Source organism: Hippichthys cyanospilos, chromosome 1, assembly GCF_059441005.1.
Source record: "Hippichthys cyanospilos isolate Australia breed blue-spotted pipefish chromosome 1, RoL_Hcya_1.0, whole genome shotgun sequence".
Taxonomy (NCBI): Eukaryota; Metazoa; Chordata; class Actinopteri; order Syngnathiformes; family Syngnathidae; genus Hippichthys; species Hippichthys cyanospilos.
The window spans coordinates 35442415-35461548 of NC_142369.1; the positions used below are offsets into that span (position 1 = coordinate 35442415).

Genomic DNA, 19134 nt, shown 5'->3' on the forward strand with positions numbered 1-19134 from the left:
TTTCTAGGTTCAGCGTGGTATTCTTAAGCAAGTGCTGATGATGAGCAGGGCCAATAAATAACATCTCAGTTTTATTAGGGTTGAGAAGCAGAAAATTGGAAGACATCCATTGTTTAATCTCGGCAAGGCAAGCCTCCAGTTTACTGCACTTGTACGGATCCGTTATTTTTAAGGGCATATAGAGTTGGGTATCATCAGCATAGCAATGAAAACTAATAGCATGTTTGCGTATAATATCGCCGAGAGGAATCATGTAGATGTTGAACAGTAAGGGACCAAGCACTGACCCCTGCGGGACACCACATGAGACGGAGAAAGACTCAGAGATCGCATCACCATAAGAAACACTATGCGTCCTTCCCAGGATGTAAGATCTGAACCAAGAAAGTGCTGATCCCGAGATACCAACACATGATCTAAGACGTTCTATAAGAATATGATGATCAATAGTGTCAAATGCGGCACTAAGATCAAGCAGTAACAATACTGATGAGACGTTGGAATCCAAGGCTAATAGAAGATCATTCGTCACTTTTACTAGGGCTGTCTCAGTTGAGTGGTTGGCCCTAAAACCTGACTGAAGGAGTTCAAATCTATTGTTGTCTATCATAAAATCGCTAAGCTGTTGTGTTACAACTTTCTCAAGAATTTTGGCGATAAACGGAAGGTGTGACACTGGCCTATAGTTAGAGAGATCTTCAGGATCTAGGTGAGGTTTCTTAAGTAATGGTTGAATGACGACCATCTTAAAAGCATCAGGTACAATGCCAGAGGAGAGTAACAGATTGATAATATTTAAGACAGATGACCCTAAGACGGAGAATAAGTCTTTTACAAGTTTGCCTGGAAGTGGTTTGAGCATGCAGGACAATGGCTTTGCTGCATTAACCAGGTATGTAAGACACTCCAGGGACACTAAATCAACCTGGGACAGGGTAACCAGACTTTCATGAACCTGATTGTCCGAACTAGCATCAGCAATCATAGCCGAGGGGGTAAGTGGCGCTGCCTTTTTTATTTCTTCCCTTATTAGCTGAATCCGCTGAGTGAAGAATTGCATGAAATCGTGTGCTGAATGGAGGGAATTATGATTAACCTGCTGCTGCTGTGTTAGCTGCGCTACCGTCTCAAATAAATACTTTGGGTTGTTTTTATTAAGACTAATCATTTTGGAAAAGTGATTGGTTTTTGCTAACCTAAGAGCTTCTTTATATTTCAGCAAGCTATCGCACCAGGCCTGACGGAAAACCTCGAGTTTAGTTGTTCGCCATTTACGCTCAAGTTGTCTACTTAACAATTTACACATACGCGTTTCCTCCGTAAACCACGGAGTGTGCCGCTTCGGACGAGTTTTAAGTTTCAGCGGTGCAATAGAGTTAAGGGAATTTAAAAGAACCGAATTAAAATCATTCGCGAGCTTATCGACTGAGCCAGTGAAAGACGGAAAGGCAGCTGTTGCGGAAGGCAGTAATTCAGAAAGTGCAGCAGTGGTTAAAGAATTAATATCACGGCTCTTAAAGCCTTGGTTGTGGACAACAAGACCACATTGAGCTAGGACTTCAAATGTTATAAGATAATGATCAGACATAACGTTAGAAAGCGGCAGAATTGTGACGTTTGAGGCAGTTAGGCCATGGGTTAGCACTAAGTCTAAGATATTACCATTCCGGTGTGTTGCTGCTTTTATTATTTGTGTAAAACCAAATGCATCGATTATTGCTTGAAAAGCTACAGTAAGTGGCTCTAATGGGGAGTTCATATGAATATTGAAGTCACCCATAATTAATATATTATCTGTGTGAGTTATTAAGTCAGCCATAAGTTCAGGGAATTCATCTAAGAATCCAGAGTATGGGCCAGGAGGACGGTAAATAACTACCACACAGAATGGTGGTGAGGAGCTCGATCGCATAACGAGAGCCTCAAATGTCTTGAAAGTGTGGCTCGTGCTCGTGCTAAGCCTAAAATCAGATTCTGAAATTAGGGCGACACCCCCCCCCTTTTTTACAAGGACGGGCAACATGTGAGCCCACAAAGTTTGTGGGTGAGGCCTCATTTAATGGTAGGAATTCATTTGGTTTTAGCCAGGTTTCGCAGAGACCAAGCACGTTAAGATTTTGATCTTTAATAAGATCGTTTACAAGAAGGGCTTTTGAAGGGAGTGACCTAATATTTATAAAGCCGAATTTAAACTGGGACATTTTTCCCAGACTATTCTGAGTCCTCGTGTTGGTAGTACTAATACCAACAAGATTTTTCTCTCTCAAATGCACCTGATTCAAATGATTACGATTATTTTCAGGCACCAGTAGAGCTTCTTGATGAGCTAATTGTTTAAATTGTCACTTTAAAAACCTATGGAGGACCAAAAGTGCCAAAATTCAATAATTAAATGTACCATTCAATCATTAAATATAAGTGTCATTAAATAATTAAATGTGTCATTAATTAATTAAAAGTTTCATTAATTAAATAAATGTTTAAATAATTAATTTAAACGTTTCATTGAATTAATTAAACATTTATTTAATTAATGACACATTTAATTATTTAATGACACATTTATTTAATTCTTGACACATTTATTAATTAATGACACATTTATTTATTTGACACATTTAATTATTTAATGACACATTTATTTAATTAATGATACATTTAATTATTTAATGACAATTATATTTAATGACACGCTGTTGCTACTTTTCATCCTTTGCTTATCTGTCAAGCTCGCTCGTCATAGGTTAATGGGCGGGTCCTAACACCTGATTGGTTACCCTGCTTTGTCTTGCAAGGGTAACCAATCAGATGTTAGTTTCCGCCCACCCATCAAACTTTGACGGGCGAGGTTGACAGTTAAGCAAAGGATGAAACACGGGCAGTTTTTTCCATACGAGCGTGCAGTTTTTTCGCGCGCCGTAGGGGTAAACGATTTTATTCAACAAAAAGTGAAGGAATTGTTTTGGCTTAAAGAGCAGGGTAACCAAGGTGTTAGGGCCCGCCCATCAAACAATGACGAGCAAGATTGATAGATAAGCAAAGGATGAAAAGTAGCGACAGCGTGTCATTAAATATAAGTGTCATTAAATTATTAAATGTCAATTAAATAAATGTGTCATTAATTAAAAGTGTTATTAATTAATTAAATGTTTAATTAATTCAATGAACCGTTTGCATTAATTATTTAAACATTTATTTAATTAAAGATACTTTTAATTAATTAATGACACATTTATTTATTTAATGACACTTATATTTAATGATTGAATGGTACATTTATTTATTGAATTTTGGCACTTTTGGTCTTCCATAAAAAACAATGGTACGTCCTCGATTCCAGCTCTTCACACCTTGATGCGCGTTTAAGACAAGGCGCTCCTTAACATGCTCAAAATCTATATTTGCTCGCTCAAAATCTTTCATTCCTCGCTAGTGATTGGCTTCTCTGGACAGTGTCTGCCCAGTTTTAAGACCTCGTTTTAATCCCTCCTCTTCGTTTAGCCTTTGGAAGCGAAGTAGCAGTAGAGACATGAGATGAACTCGTAGAACCTTATTTTGCTGCGCATGCGTACATTTATCTGCTCACGCGATCGTTTACGCGCATGCGTGGAACCGATTTTGGCTGACCAAACTGAAGGTTGACCGCACTCTGTGACAAAGCTTTGCGTTTTCGGTCGTTCTCGGTCGGTTATCAATTCGATCCGTGTACTTGTCCGTTTTTTGCATCAGATAGTCGATGTAAAAATGGAAACAAAAATGTTCGGGGGTTTGCCTGAGCTGGGGATATCGAACGGCGAGGACTTGAAAGAAACTCTCACCAACTGCACGGAGCCGTTGAAAGCTATTGATCAGTTCCAGGTAACAACAGTGTTTCACACTGCATTTAAGATTGTTAATTTTGTTTTGGAAGAGTATGTAAGGACAGTACTGGCTTATAGTTTATGCTTACCGCCCCTTTTCATGTATAACGCGATATCTTTCTGAATGAGTTGTCACAAAATTTTCCAATTGCCTGCAGCTATAGTGTGTGCAATGTTCACTAAAATAATCTATCAAACAACGGGAGACAGAACGCTATTGAAGTATTGATTTCAAGTTTGAACTGCTATTTAACTCTGCAATATTCTGTTGGTAATATCCATCCATCCATTTTCTATAAATATAATGTTGGGACTCACGATGCAGGCATGTTCAGCCTGTTAAAGAGAGGATGTTGGAATTGGTAGACAATTAAAAAAAAGAAAGAAAATATTACTACCAAATACCTGTGTCTTATAGTCCAGTGCGGCTTATCCGTGGCAAAAGATGTTTTTGAAATACATTTAAAAAAAGAAAAGTCATGAAGAATTCATGATGTCTTGTCAACGATGCATACATTGGAGCTATGTGCTAACAGCTGAGCTGTAAATAAAGTAAATTTAGTGTAATACCAGACTGATTATTTATTATACAGCATCGACAAGAGGTGAATGTTTGGGAATGACCCAGATGGCGACCCCCGCCCATTGGGATTCTCTTCAGGATGATTTCAGCAGTAGTGCGATCAAGCTAAATGCAAATGCTAACGCGACTATTCCACTTCATGTCAGTGAAGTGTCGAGCAAGCTATTTGACGCAAGCATGTCAACTGTCACATCGGCTTGTAAGCTGCTGTGCTCATCTTTGTATTACTCCTACTTTTCAGTGGTTCACGGAATCTTGTGGGCCAGATTAAACCTCCTCATGGGCTCATTCCGGTTTTGTCATCACAACTGCTGCCAGAGTTCAGTTAAAAAATTAAATTAAAAAAATGGTTAAATTCAATTTCTAAAAATAAACAAATAATGATGAATAACGTGCCACATGTGGTTGCAGAGAGCAGTGGTGATGGTCCTGCTGGGCCTCATTTGTGACACAAGCATGCTCATTCCGCAGTTTGGTTGTACCCTCAGTGCACCTGGAGGAACTGCGAAACCCAAGTGATTTAAATCTGGGGTCAAGAAGTTTTGCTAAGGTGAAAACACTCAGACACCAGGCTGGAAGCAATGTGTGTGACTCGACGCTTCAGGTGTTTATGTAGTACGGCTGCATATGTGTGCACAAGGTTAAAGCGTGATTCTCAAGTGCTAGATAGAGCATTTTCAGCATCAGGATGGTCTTTGAACCTGACACTGGCCCCTTTAGACAACTCTTGATTGAATGGAGCAAGCACAAGAAATTCCTCTCTTAAGATGGTGAATTCATGAGCTGTCAGTGGAGTCAATTTTGTCTTTAGAGGCCAAAGATACCCATACTGTTTACCTCTCATCATCAGCCTTGACATTTTATTTTTACTCTTCCAATGTGTTGGCACCCCATTATTGAGTTTCAGAGTTGATTGTCTCGTCTGTTGCTCTTTTGCTACACCTGAGCAAGCATCTCCTTTGCACTTCAAAGTCAAAGTCAAGTTTATTGTCAATTTCTTCACATGTGCTTAACATACAAAGGAATCGAAATTGCGTTTCTCACTATCCTCTGCGTTTTACATGTACAATAACAAAGTGCAGGTGCGCAAGACGAGACAAACCTAAAAGCTAGATACTTATCTATAGAAATGTAAAGTGCAGTATGTTTGATCTACTTTGCCTAGTGTTGCTAAACTAACAACTAAAACTAAAAATTAAATACGAAAAAACAGGTATGGCAAGAGAACCCCAAGACAAGACATAGGTAGCAGCATATGACAGGACAATCCAACAGTACGAGACAAAGCAGGACAACTGGCTGTGGTTGTCCCAGTTGTGTGCATTTGAGGTAGTTGTTATAGTTCTAAGTGTAATCGCTAGTGCAATAGAAGTATAATTATAAATAAACATGGTAGCAGCAAGTCTGTGCAAATTTTGCAAGTGCATGAGTAAAGTTTGAGTTTAGGTGGGGGGCCAGCTAGGTGTTTCTTCTGGCTGGGACTGAATGTGAGAGAGAGGAGTGGAGAGAGAGACATAGAGAGAGAGAGTTCAGCAGTTTCACGGCCTGGTAGATGAAGCTGTTCCTGAGTCGGGTGGTGCGGGAGCGGAGGCTCCTGTACCTCTTTCCGGAGGGCAGGAGGCTGAACAGACTGTGTGCAGGGTGGCTTGTATCGGTGACAATCGTGACGGCTTTGCGGCCGAGGTGGGTGGTGTACAGGTCTTGCAGGCAGGGGAGCGGAGTACCAATAATCCTCTCAGCTGTCCTCACGATGCGTTGTAGAGCCTTCCTGTTGTAGTCGGTGCAGCTCCCGCCCCACACGGTGATGCAGCTGGTGAGGATGATTTCGATGGTTCCTCTGTAGAATGTGGTCATGATGGGTGGCGCGGCACTTGCCCGCTTCAGTTTGCGCAGGAAGTAGAGACGCCGCTGTGCTTTCTTGGCCAGAGATGCAGTGTTGGTGGTCCAGGAGAGGTCATCGCTGATGTGCACCCCCAGGAATTTGGTGCTGCTCACCCTCTCCACTGCAGCACCATCGATGGTCAGTGGAGGTGTTGGGTGCGGCCTCTCTGGAAGCTGACGACCATCTCTTTGGTCTTGATGATGTTTAGCAGCAGGTTGTTGTCTTTACACCATCCAGTCAGAAGCTTCACTTCTTTCCTGTAGTGGGTCTCGTCGCCGTTGGAGATGAGACCCACCAGTGTTGTGTCGTCAGCAAACTTCACGAGGTGGTTGGAGCTGTGGGTTGCAGAGCAGTCGTGTGTTAGTAGGGTGAAGAGGAGGGGGCTGAGCACACAGCCTTGTGGGGCCCCCGTGCTCAGGGTGAACCTGCCTGAGATGTTGTTGCCAACTCGCACCACCTGAGGCCTCTGGCTGAGGAAATCCAGCAGCCAGTTGCAGAGTGAGGTGCTGAGGCCCAGTTTGTCCAGTTTGCAGGTGAGTTGTTGGGGTATTATGGTGTTGAACGCTGAGCTGAAGTCTATGAACAGCATTCTCACATATGAGTCTTTCTTGTCCAGGTGGGTGAGTGCCGGATGGAGGGCAGAGCAGATTGCGTCGTCTGTGGATCGCTTTGCCCTGTAGGCGAACTGATGCGGGTCCAGGCTGGGGGGCAGGATGGATTTTATGTGTGACAGGACTAGTCGTTCAAAGCACTTCATGATGATGGGTGTCAGTGCCACCGGACGATAATCGTTGAAGCAGGATGGGGAGGATTTCTTTGGCACAGGTATGATGGTGGCAGCTTTGAAGCCTGATGGCACAATGGCTTGCCTCAGGGAGGTGTTAAAGATGTCTGTAAAAACATCTTTCAGCTCCTCTGCACAGTCTTTCAGCACCCTGCCAGGGATGTTGTCTGGACCTGCTGCTTTCCGGGTGTTGATGGCGGAGAGTGTCCTCCTCACGCTGGCAGCAGACAGGCACAGAGGCTGGTGGTGCGGAGGTGGTGGTGTTTTCTGTGGGCAGGTGGTGTTCTGTTCCTGCGTGCAAAGAAACTGTTTAGGTTGTTGAGCAGAGTGATGTCGCTCTCACAGCTTTGTGGTGCAGGTTTGTAGTCTGTGATAGCCTGAATGCCCTGCCATAGGCTGTGTGCATTCTTGCTGTCCTTGAAGTGAGAAGTTATCTTGTTTGTGTATTCTTGTTTGGCTTTCCTGATGCCACGGGACAGGTTGGCTCTCGCTGTTCTCAGGGCTGATTCCTCCCCAGCTTTGAAGGCCTTGTCTCTGGCCCTCAACAGCCTGTGGACATCTCCTGTTAGCCATGGCTTCTGGTTGGCCCGTGTGGTGATCCTCTTGATGTGGGTCACGTCGTCCATGCATTTGGTGATGTAGGAGGTCACCGTGTCTGTGTACTCCTCAATATCTGTGATGCCGTTGTAGGTGGCTGCTTCCTTAAAAATGTCCCAGTCTGTTGACTCAAAGCAGTCCTGTAGGGCTGAGGTCGCCTCCTGAGGCCACACCCTTACTTCTTTCAATGCAGGTTTGATGGATTTCACTCTTGGTCTGTATGCAGGCATTAGCATAATAGTGAGGTGGTCAGAGGCGCCGATGTACTTGAACTGAAATATATGACTGTGCATAGCAGTGATGTGCAGTAGTTTCATGGCTGGGGCAGCACTGATGTCATCAATCAGATTTACTTATGAGGCCTCCCAAGCAGCGTATTCACACGTTTATTTTAAAATCTCATATCGGCATTCTTTAAGCAGACAGCATGTAGCACACAAAAAGGCACATTGAACGAAATGAAGTCCGCATCTATTGACGTGCAAGTCTGCTTTGATTAAATCGTTCTGTATTCAAAAGTATTGAAAAGTATTGAAAAGCCAGAAAATAAAGTGGTCGTCTGTGAAGGGAATCATATATTAGGTTGTTATCATTATGTGCTTAGTTCATTGTTACCCATTTATGCAATCCTAGTTCATCTTGACCCTGTCCTTAGATAGAGCTGTTGACGCACGAAAGTGTGAGCCGGGACCTTGGCCCAGCTGCCGGTGGCGCCCGGCTGGCTCTCTTGTTGTGTCTTGTAATCTGCTATGCTTTTGCTCAATAAAAGCCAGGGGGGGACGGTTGGGCAGTGAAAACTAGCGTTGAAAGACCCACGAGTTACATTTGCCCAAGCTTTTTTCCCTATGCCCGGCATAGAAAAGTCAATCTTGGCTGGTCTGAGTTACTCTTTTTGCTGTTTAAGCAGCTAGGCTTGTCCTAGTCTTCTTTTCTGAGATTTCTCTGACAACGTCGTCAAATGGTTAGCCAGCCTGTCGTTTTTCAAGTTTAACATGCAGTAGAACTTCTCTAAAATTAAATCATATTGCAGCCAGAAATTTTTCATAACAGGGGACTTTGCACTAAAGCAAATCTATTTATTGGTCGTAAACATAAAAAACATGTTTTGCAATCTACAATCTGACTGAAGTTAAAAACAAAACCATCCAACATTTAAAAAAAAAAAGAAATTGCCAAATCTACAGTAAGCATTCGTTTTCATAATTGCATTAATGTAAATATTTATTTCCTGTCAGAGAAATCTTTAAAGAAGACTAAGACAAGCCCAACTGCTAAGTAGCAAAAAAGTAACTCAGACCAACCAAGATTGACTTTTCTCTTGCTAGCAATCGACAGCATAAGGTCACATGTCCGTGTTCCCTTCAGGGTCTGTCAAGTGAGCTGCCGTCCCCACTTGCTTTTCATTCATTCAGCAAAGCATTGCACACTACAAGGCAAAACAAAAAGCCCAACTGCACAGAGTCGGGCGCCGCTGATGTCAAACAACAACTGGGAGAAAGTTCAAGTTCACACTTTGCTGTGTCTAAGGACTGGGGCAAGATGAACGATGACTGCATAGATGGATTGCAATACATGCTATTCTAAACAAGAAATAAACATATAATGACAACAACATAATATATAATTTCCTTCACACACGCCCCTCCGTGCTAAACAGATTTTCCGCAACATGTATCTTACGAAGATTTTTTACGTTCGTACAACATGGCAGACCAACTATTGCAGTGAGTTGTGTTGTGCTGTGTAAGTTGCATAGTCTCTTCTTTGTATTTTATTGGTAAACGTGAAAATTAAAGTATAATTAAAAAACAGCAAAAAATATAAAAGTGTCGGATGGATAATTATTTTAAAAAAGTCACTGGAAAGAATCAACATTTAAATTGAATCGACATTTAATTTATTTTTCCATTTTGTTTTTTCTTTCCATGATGGCAGAGAAGGCCTGGCTTCCCTTGACCCATAAGACCGCGAGTCACTGGTGCATAGCTTTGTTTCTGATGGCTGTGAGCTCGCGTTGTGATCACATGATTTACTTAGTAAACAATTAAGACTGTGCAGTGGATATTGAGTGGCATATTTGGTGGTCTGGCGCAGTGGTCCCCAACCCCCGGTCCGCGGACCGGCACCTGTCCGTGGATCAACTGGTACCGGCCGCGTGGGCTGCACCCTAAAAAATGTTTTGGAGACGATTTAGTTTAATGGAACGCGCACACCGAACGTGAACGAGGCGAAAAAGCGGAGAGATTTGTATTGTAGTCAATGGAGTTCGCGTGACTGGGCGCGAATGCACGTCAGGCGACTCGATGGACGCGAATGGAGCGACACGAATGGCCGCGCGCGGTCACGAGTAGCGAAATTTCGCCTTTCGGGTGAAGTTTTTTTTTTTTTTATACTTCTTCCGCGTTTGGTGTTGCGACAGCCAATCAACTTCGGGAACATTCAATGACTCACGCAGGAGGCTGGAATGAATCATGGCGGCTGCTTTGCGGTCACCGGGAGCGATCCAACACGGCCAGCTGAGCTTTCAATACAAAACAGAGCCAAGCAAGAGCACTCACCTGGCTTGTAGAAAGGCGGAAGCGAGAACTTGGGACAACTGGTATGTGCAGAGTTTGCTTCACTTAACAGCTGTTGAACCGTAGTTACTGTGCTAAGCTTACGATAGCGCAGTATTGTCAGCACAATATTTAGCACGGTCTCGGCCACTTGATTGCGACATTGAAATTTTTTTTTTTGGGCAGGCGTGTATTGCCGCAAAGAATAAAGGTGCTGTCGGTGAAAATATTTGCTCTGTCACATTGCAGAAAAGTGAAAGCAATGCTCTTCTTTCCGGATCTACCATAAAGTGCACAGAAAGGTCGCTCCACTCCCCCTCCCCTCCACTCTCCTTGTGCGACAAAAAAGTGGACAAAAAGTACAACATTGACAGAAAGCCTAGCGAATGAGCGTAGCGATTCGGCGATTGATTCGGCGTTCGGTGTGCACGTAGCATAACAGTTCATACATTTGTGATGTGGTTTTTAGAGCAGCCAGCCCCCCCCCCCCCCCCCTGCAATATAAATCTAAGGCGTTGACTAACCCAAAGCCTGATTTTTTTTTAAAAGCTGACGGTGTGCCTTATAATCTGGTGCGCCTTATATATGGATCAAATCATGTGCTGACTGCATAAACTATAGTTAATGCCTAAAAAATCCAGTTCAAACCGACCTGGCCTGAGGGTATTAAAGCCAACACGGCCCAGCGTGATTAATTAACTTGATTTGCAGGCCCAGATTTTTTTTTTTTGAAGACTTAAGAGTGTGTGGCACCACACTCATGTTTGTCGTTTAAATTTCCCTGACGTTCGTTTATTCATAACTTCTTTGTGCTCCATATCGTAATATCTGGTCAAAAATATATAATGCACGCCGTGGAAAAAATAACAAAGACAGCGGTGCCAGGCCTTCACCCAGCTCCAAACTCATACCGTTGCATGTTTGTCATTTAAATTTCCCTGACTTTTGTTTATTCATAACTTCTTTGTGCTCCATATCGAAATAGCGGGTCATAAATATGTAATGCACGCCAAGGAAAAAAATTAAAAAGAGAGCGGCGCCAGCCTTCACCCTCGCTTGGCTCCAAACTCATACTGTTGCATGTTTGTCATTTAAATTCCCCTGACTTTCGTTTATTCCTAACTTCTTTGTGCTCCATATCGTAATAGCGGGTCAAAAATATATAATGCACACCGAGGAAAAAATGAAAAAGACAGCGGCGCCAGCCTTCACCCGCGCTTGGCTCCAAACCCATACCGTTGCATGTTTGTCATTTAAGTTTCCCTGACTTTCGTTTATTCCTAACTTCTTTGTGCTCCATAGAAATAGCGGGTCGAAAATATTTAATGTATGCAGAGGAAAAAATTAAAAAAACAGCGGTGCCTTTCCCTTTAGTAAAGCACCATCTAGTGGCTGCATAACGCAACTCTATCTAGTGGATGCATAATGCAACCCCAGCCAGTACTATGGTTGCGCCTTATAATCCGGTGCGCCTTATATATGGCATATATATATATATATATATATATATATATATATATTTTTTTTTTTTTTTTTTTTTTTTTTTTTTTTAGAAACTCGGCCATTCCTTGATGGTGCGCCTTATAATCTGGTGTGCCTTATAGTGCGGACAATACGGTACTTATGATTGTGGGATACAGGAGTGAGAGAGGATTGAACTGTAATACCTTAGTTTTATTGACATTGATTTGAAGATTTATTTTTCCATGCACCATTTGGTGAAGTGGGTAACTGCTGTGATGCGCCAGGGTTGATTGGATGTCCAAGAGAAGTCTAAGAATAACTGTGTCTTCCAAGTATTTCAAGTATGATGTACAGTACCATAGTGGGTGAGATACTGAGACATCATAGAGAACAAAATAATAGAGATAAAGCATGCAACAAACAGTCTCCCGGGCGGCTTGCTGACATATCCACCCAAACGGCTGGAGTGACTCTTCATGCACTTTCACTGATACAGAAACAAGCATGAAAGCACGATTGCTGAACGCTTGTCTTTTTTATTTAAAATTTCACAAATAAAAATTTCACAAACTGAAAATTGAGTCCACAATTTACACCACAATACAACCATCTAATTCCATCAGACAAATCAAGACAAATTTGAAGAAGCAGCTGACTTGGATATTGTGGCGCTGAAATGTGAACTGCACACCCATGTAGATTAAAATCCTTTCTGTGAGCTGTCCGGGTCACCAAATTATTAAAAAGTTTGCATTTTGTCACCATGTTACTTTGGACCAAGCCCATAAGCGAAAACATGTTTACCCGAGAAGCATGTTCTTTTTCTCTGAATAGATTACCAATGCAACTCGCACAAGAAACACCAATGTAGTTTGTCTTTTCCTGTCTATGCAGAGCAAATGTACAAAGATGAGTATCCTGGACCATTTTGTCTTTTAAGACTCTACCCTAGAACTTTTCCACCCGCCAAGAAGATGTGACAAAAAGGCACTGGTTTTACACTGGCCCAGAATTTTATATATACAGTACAATATCCAAATATTAGTTGTCACACCCAAGGTCTGAACGATATTAGGACACCTATATTAAGTACTTTTGCATAAAAAACACCTCCTGTATATTGCTTGCGCTTAGAGCATGCACAGAAAACAGACTAATGACCCATTCAAAGGAGGTAACCTGAATGTGTTTACATGACCACTTATTCGGGCTAGAAACGGGGTAACTCAAGGTTCTTATTCAGGTTTTTGAAAACCCAAATATGAGCATATTCAGGATAATGCAGGTGCATTATTGGCATTTAAAAACCTAAACATCGCCAATATTTGGGTTTTAGTTTGTACTATCGAAACACAGTCACAGATGCATCTTATGACTCTAGATGGAAAATGGCATCCTGTTGCCAACCCTCCAGTCTGCCCTTCCTTTTCTGGATCTTCATGGAACACCGCGATTAGAGTTCCACCAGTCAGTCTTTGATGAACTCCGGGAAAAGCTGATGGAGCGAGTGGCTAACATTGCTGAGGGCAAGGAGGAGGACAGGTATGATCATTATTTTGTTTATTTTTTTAGCACTTTGGGAGTGTCAGGTAGTGGTTATAATATGAGCTTAAATACCGGTATATGCCACCAGAAAACAAGTTTGAAAAATGTATACAGTGGACCCCCATGTTACAGCGTCCCTGGCTTACGTTTTTTTTCATATTGCGATGTGGAATACAGTGGGCCCCCGGTTCCCGAACTCCCTCTTTTACGAACTTTTCATCTTACGAGCGTGGACCGCAGCGTTTTTTTGTCCACCTCTTACGCACAAACCTTTCGTTTTACGAACAATCCAACATGCCCCAACATGCCGGTCAAGGTGTCCGTGCTATTTTTTTCGCTTTGCTGCGTCAATAAAATCAACTGTTCCCGCTTGTCATTATAACGTCGATATGCTATTGCTCTTACAATGTCACAGTCACTGTCTCAGTCACGGTGTCAGTCACAGAGATGCCGATACGCTATTGGTCGATTAAGTTCACAGTCCCGGACTCAGTCACAGAGATGCGGATATGCTATTGGTTGGCGTCACGTCAATCTCAGAAATGCCGATATGCTACTGGCCGAACGCCTTTATCTAGCTTGATGGCACAGCTGGTCGGGATGGAAGGAAGGAGAGAAAAGGAGTGAAAAGCAGAAGGAAGGAATGTGGTTAAGACTTTGCAAACTTTATCTGTTAGACATGGCTTCTAAAATTGCTAGTGGCGGTAAAGAAAAGAGGATGATGACAATAGAAACGAAGCAGGAGATAATAAAAAAAAAATACGGAGGCACACGCATAGTTAACCTTGGTCGTGACTATGGCCGTAACCGCTCGGCAATCTTCTAAGGGCAAGACTTTCCTTGCCAGGGGACGGACCTCGGTCAACAACAAAATGGAGAGGCTTCTTCTATTATGGATTAAAGAGAAGGAAATCACCGGTGATATGTTCTCGTTTAAGAAAATAAATAAATAAATTCTGCGGGTTCGTCTCTGCTCCCCTCCGCCTCCACCCAGCTCAAGTCACGTCGCCCCAAAGGTAAATGTCATTTTTCCTTTGTATATTTATGTTATTTAATTTAACTGTACAGTAGATTTTGTTACTAATTTTTAATATGTGTATAAAGTCGTGATGTTTTTACCTAAGGTTTTTGCACGCGTTGCACGCATTCACTAATTAACATAGGGTTGGATTGCCCGTCATACGAGCAATTCGAGTTACGAGCGTAGCCGCTGAACGGATTAAGTTCGTAACACGGGGGCCCACTGTACTGAGTTTTTTCGTCCCGTCTTTACGGTATTTTCCCGGTTACTCGACAAAAACAACTGTCATGACTCTAGGGGGTTGGCTGTATTCGTTTTGTTTTACCTCTCATCTGCTGGCGTATTTAGGTCCTGTATTTTCCACATTATAAGGCGCACCCGATTATAAGGTGCACCATCAATGAATGGCGGAGTTTCTAAAAAAACACCATATATAAGGCGCACCGGATTATAAGGCGCACATAGAGTTGAAACCATAGTACTGGCTGGGGTTGCATTATGCATCCATTAGACAGTGTTGCATCATGCAGCCACTCGATGGTGCTTTACTAAAGGGAATGTATTAAAAACAATCAGCAAAGTCATCAAACTTTATTAATAGAATATAAGCTTTATTCATACAATATAAGCGTTGGATGGATATTATACTAAGAAATATTTATTAAAAAAATCTGATAAAACAGAATGCATTATTGGTAATTGCTCTTTAACTACTAAACAGGAGCCGCAGAGCGCAGAATAGATCCAGATCAAGCGATGCACTTGTGAATGCTGCGCCGCAATCCTTTTGATTTTCCCCTCGTCATGCATTATATATTCTTGACCAGCTATTTCGTTATGTAGCACAAATAAGTTACAAATAAACGAAAGTCAGGGAATTGTAAACGACAAACATGCAACGGTATGAGTTTGGAGCCAAGCGCGGGTGAAGGCGTGGCGCCGCTGTCGTTTGAATTTTTTTCTCTGCATGCATTAAATATTTTCAACCCGCTATTTCTATGGAGCACAAAGAAGTTAGGAATAAACGAAAGTCAAGGAAATTTAAACGACACACATGCAACGGTATTAGTTAAGAGCCAAGCGCTGGTGAAGGCATGTCGCCGCTGTCTTTTTAGTTTTTATCTCTGCATGCATTAAATATTTTCGACCCGCTATTTCTATGGAGCACAAAGAAGTTAGGAATAAACGAACGTCAGGGAAATTTAAATGACAAACATGCAACGGTATGAGTTTGGAGCAGGGTGTAGGCCTGGCACCGCTGTCTTTTTAATTTTTTCCTCGGCGTGCATTATATATTTTTGACCAGCTATTACGATATGGAGCACAAAGAAGTTACGAATAAACGAACGTCAGGGAAATTTAAACGACAAACATCAGTGTGGTGCCACACACTCTTAAGTCCTCAAAAAAAAAAAAAAAAAAAAATCTGGGCCTGCAAATCAAGTTAATTAATCGCGCTGGGCCGTGTCGGCTTTAATATCCTCGGGCCATTTCGGTTTGAACTGGATTTTTTTAGGCATAAACTATAGTTTATGCAGTCAGCACATGATTTGATCCATATATAAGGCGCACCAGATTATAAGGCACACCGTCAGCTTTTAAAAAAAATCAGGCTTTTGGGTGCGCCTTATAGTGTGTAAATACGGTAATTTACTATTGCCGTCAAACTGCTTCCATGCAATGCGTCCCTACAATGCTGGTCTGCTATTAGTTGGCGTCTCCTCAGGGAGATGCTGGTCTGCTATTGGTCGGCCTCATTCGTTTCAAAATGGCGGAATGGTAAAGCTTTGTTCGATTGTGAGTGGTTACAAAACCGTATTTATAGTGCATTTTACTGCTTGATTCAAAGTTGAGTGGGTTAGCCATTGGTCCCAAGATTGCTAGTCGTGTTAAAGAGAGAAGTAAGATGATGATTTATATGGAAACAAAGCTGGAGATAATCAAGAAATACGAAGCTAGCCTAGCCTAGGCTACCCTTACTAGGGAATATGGGCATAACAAGTGCCACTCAAAGGTAAATAAGTCCTTTCTATATTTTTTATTTATTATGTTTTCTGATTGTATACATGTATGTTATGTATACGTAACACCCACTATACTATTTTGGTACCAATTTTTAGTATGTATGTCCAATTTTGATGTTTTTACCTGGGGCTCTAAACGCATTAGCTATTTAACATAGGTTTGGATTGCCCGCCATACGGTGAATTCGCCTTTCGAGCCCAAACGCGGAACAGATTCATCTCGTAACACGTGGGTCCACTGTATTTGAATTTGATTTGCTAAACTTGAATAATCGAATTGAAAAAATGAATTTTTAACTAATAATTTTATTTCTGTTGATTCAGTTAAATCATTCCATTCCATAAATTTTATCATTTGGTTATGAATTCATTAGTTTGGAAATAAATCCAAATAAATTTAAAAGTAAATTTAAGACAATAAGATGTTTTTTTTCTCTGAAAGTTTTATCCTCACCAAAAATTCAATTCTGTTTGACTTTCATGCATGTTTGAAATTTAAGGCAAATATTTAAAAGACGTCCCCTGCTATACACATTATTTTGGGAGGAGGACAATAATACCTTGCACTAAATTTCAACACAATTTGAAGATGTTTTTTCTCTGAAAGTAAGTTTTATCCTCACCAAAAATTTAATTCTGTTTGACTTTCATGCATGTTTGAAATTTAAGGCAAATATTTAGAAGACGTCACCTGCTATACACATTATTTTGGGAGGAGGACAATAATACCGTGCACTAAATTTCAACACAATTTGGAACATTTAAAATGCTGGTTGTTGGGTAGAGGCTTCAAAATTGTGCAGAAAGAAAGCATTTCTGGTCAGGTTAGATTTATTGTGCGATAGCTTTCACTGCGGCGCAGTCGAGTTAGCCAATTTGTGTTTTTGATTTTCACAAAAATAAACACATTGAAGTAGGCGTATCGATTTCTGATGTTTCTTTTCCCTACCCCACAGCCACCACCCTTTCCTATTTATTTTTCAGAAATTAAGTGACACAGAATTAGGGCTGCACGATTAATTGAATTTTAATCGTGATCACGATATTGGCTGCCACGATTAATTAAGATGATCCTCGACGATATTAACATTTAAAAAGCTGGCTATACATGTCAAATCAAGCACTTTGTCCATCTATCAACAGGGGGTAATGTTTCCCACATGTTTGCATGACAGTAGGCTCTGCTTTTCTCACCCTAATGCAATGGCGCCCCGCCATACGAAATTAGTCCGTTCCGGAGTTGTGATTGTAAGGCGAAATCGTCGTATGCCAGGTAATAGAAACCTATGGTAATTAGCACAATAATGCGAATAAAACCCCAGGTAAAAACATCAAAATTGTATATACATCTTAAAAATTGGTATCAAAATAGTAAAGTAAATGCTACTTATATATAATATACATGTATACAATTAAATGATATATAAATACAAAAATATATAAAGGAAAACTTACATATTATTTATCTTTGAGTCACGTTGATTTGAGCCACTTACTGCCATAATCCCTAGCGAGAGTAGCCTTGCCTTGCCTAACCTAGCCTAGCCTTCCTCGTACTGTATTTCTTGACTATCTTGTTTCCATACTAATCATCTTCTTGCTTCTACCTTTAACATCACTAGCAATCTTGGGACCAACTAACCAACTAAAGTTTGAATTAAAGGGACAAAGTGTAAGATTTAGATTGTTTTTTTTTTTTTTTTTAATTAAAAATGAATAAATGAAATTTTTATAACATTAACAAAATTATAAACACTTTTAAACACAAAAATAAATGTGTTCTTAACTACCTATGTACTACTTAATTACTATGTTTTAAATTAAATGTAGGTCTAGTTTACATTAAATTATATTATATGGGGGTGGCACTCCTCCGGAGGCTGACATGTCGGTTATAGCTACTGACACTGGCAAATGCTGCACCTGCAGCACCTCCTGCTGTCTGTGATGAAAAACAGTCCAAATCTTACACATTGTCTCTCTAAGTACTAAAATGCACAATAAATATGACATCGTAAGCACTCACGCGAGATCAAGTCTTTAGCATATCGGCATCTCATTGACACCGTGATGCCGACCAATAGCAGACCAGCATCTTAGTGATGCCGAAATCTCGCGGCTGCCGCGGTTATTCAAATTAGCGGCATATTAGAAGTCAAATTAAAGTTTAAGTGTTTAAAGTTTAAGTTTAAGATAATCAAACATGATAACATTCAGAGTTTACACTTGAAATAACGTTTTATTATAAAAGAAATCTAGGTAATAGATTTCCAACGGTGTGGTGAAGCAATCTGCTTCTCTGTCTTGTTCTCTGTCGCCTGCGTGTTTTTTGATTGACAGCTGGCTTGCGTGTCTCAAGTGGAAGTTGGGGCGGCAGTAAATTACAACTCCTGCCCTCTGGTCGATGGTCGCACTGGGAGCCAAGAGGGTGATTGGCAGTTCTATTAAGACACACGATTGGCTCCCGACGCGACCATCTACTTCTGCTCCAACTTCCGCTTTAGATGACAGCACTCTGAATGTTATCATGTTTGATTATCTACACTTTGATTTCTAATATGCCGCTAACATGAATCACTGCGACAGTCGCGAGATTTCAAAGGATATGGAAAGGGGTAACTTCAGTTACTATATAAGGTTTAATAATTTAAGATTCAAGTAAATTAATGTCCTGCAGTAGTTCAACGTCTCTGGCAAGTGCGTTTATAGTTACCTCGTCTGTCTGGCATGCAGGAAACCGTCAAAGCACATCTGCGCAATACCGTATAGCTTATTTTTTTATTTTTTTCAAAGAATAGAAAGGGGCAACTGTTTAGTTA

General features: G+C 41.2%; 1 protein-coding gene across 2 annotated transcripts in view; it reads left to right on the forward strand.

Annotated features, from left to right (window-relative positions):
- Nucleotides 1–3580: 3580 nt before the first annotated feature.
- nelfb (negative elongation factor complex member B) overlaps nt 3581–19134 on the forward strand; it is a 40950-nt gene continuing 25396 nt past the window's right edge. The window contains exons 1-2 of one of the 2 annotated variants that reach the window (XM_088407610.1): nt 3581–3858; nt 13107–13267. In XM_088407610.1, coding sequence (XP_088263736.1) covers nt 3745–3858; nt 13107–13267 — 275 coding nt within the window. In that variant the 5' untranslated portion in view covers nt 3581–3744. The remainder of the gene's footprint in view (nt 3859–13106; nt 13268–19134) is intronic. The other variant, XM_088407618.1, reaches the window with a different exon arrangement.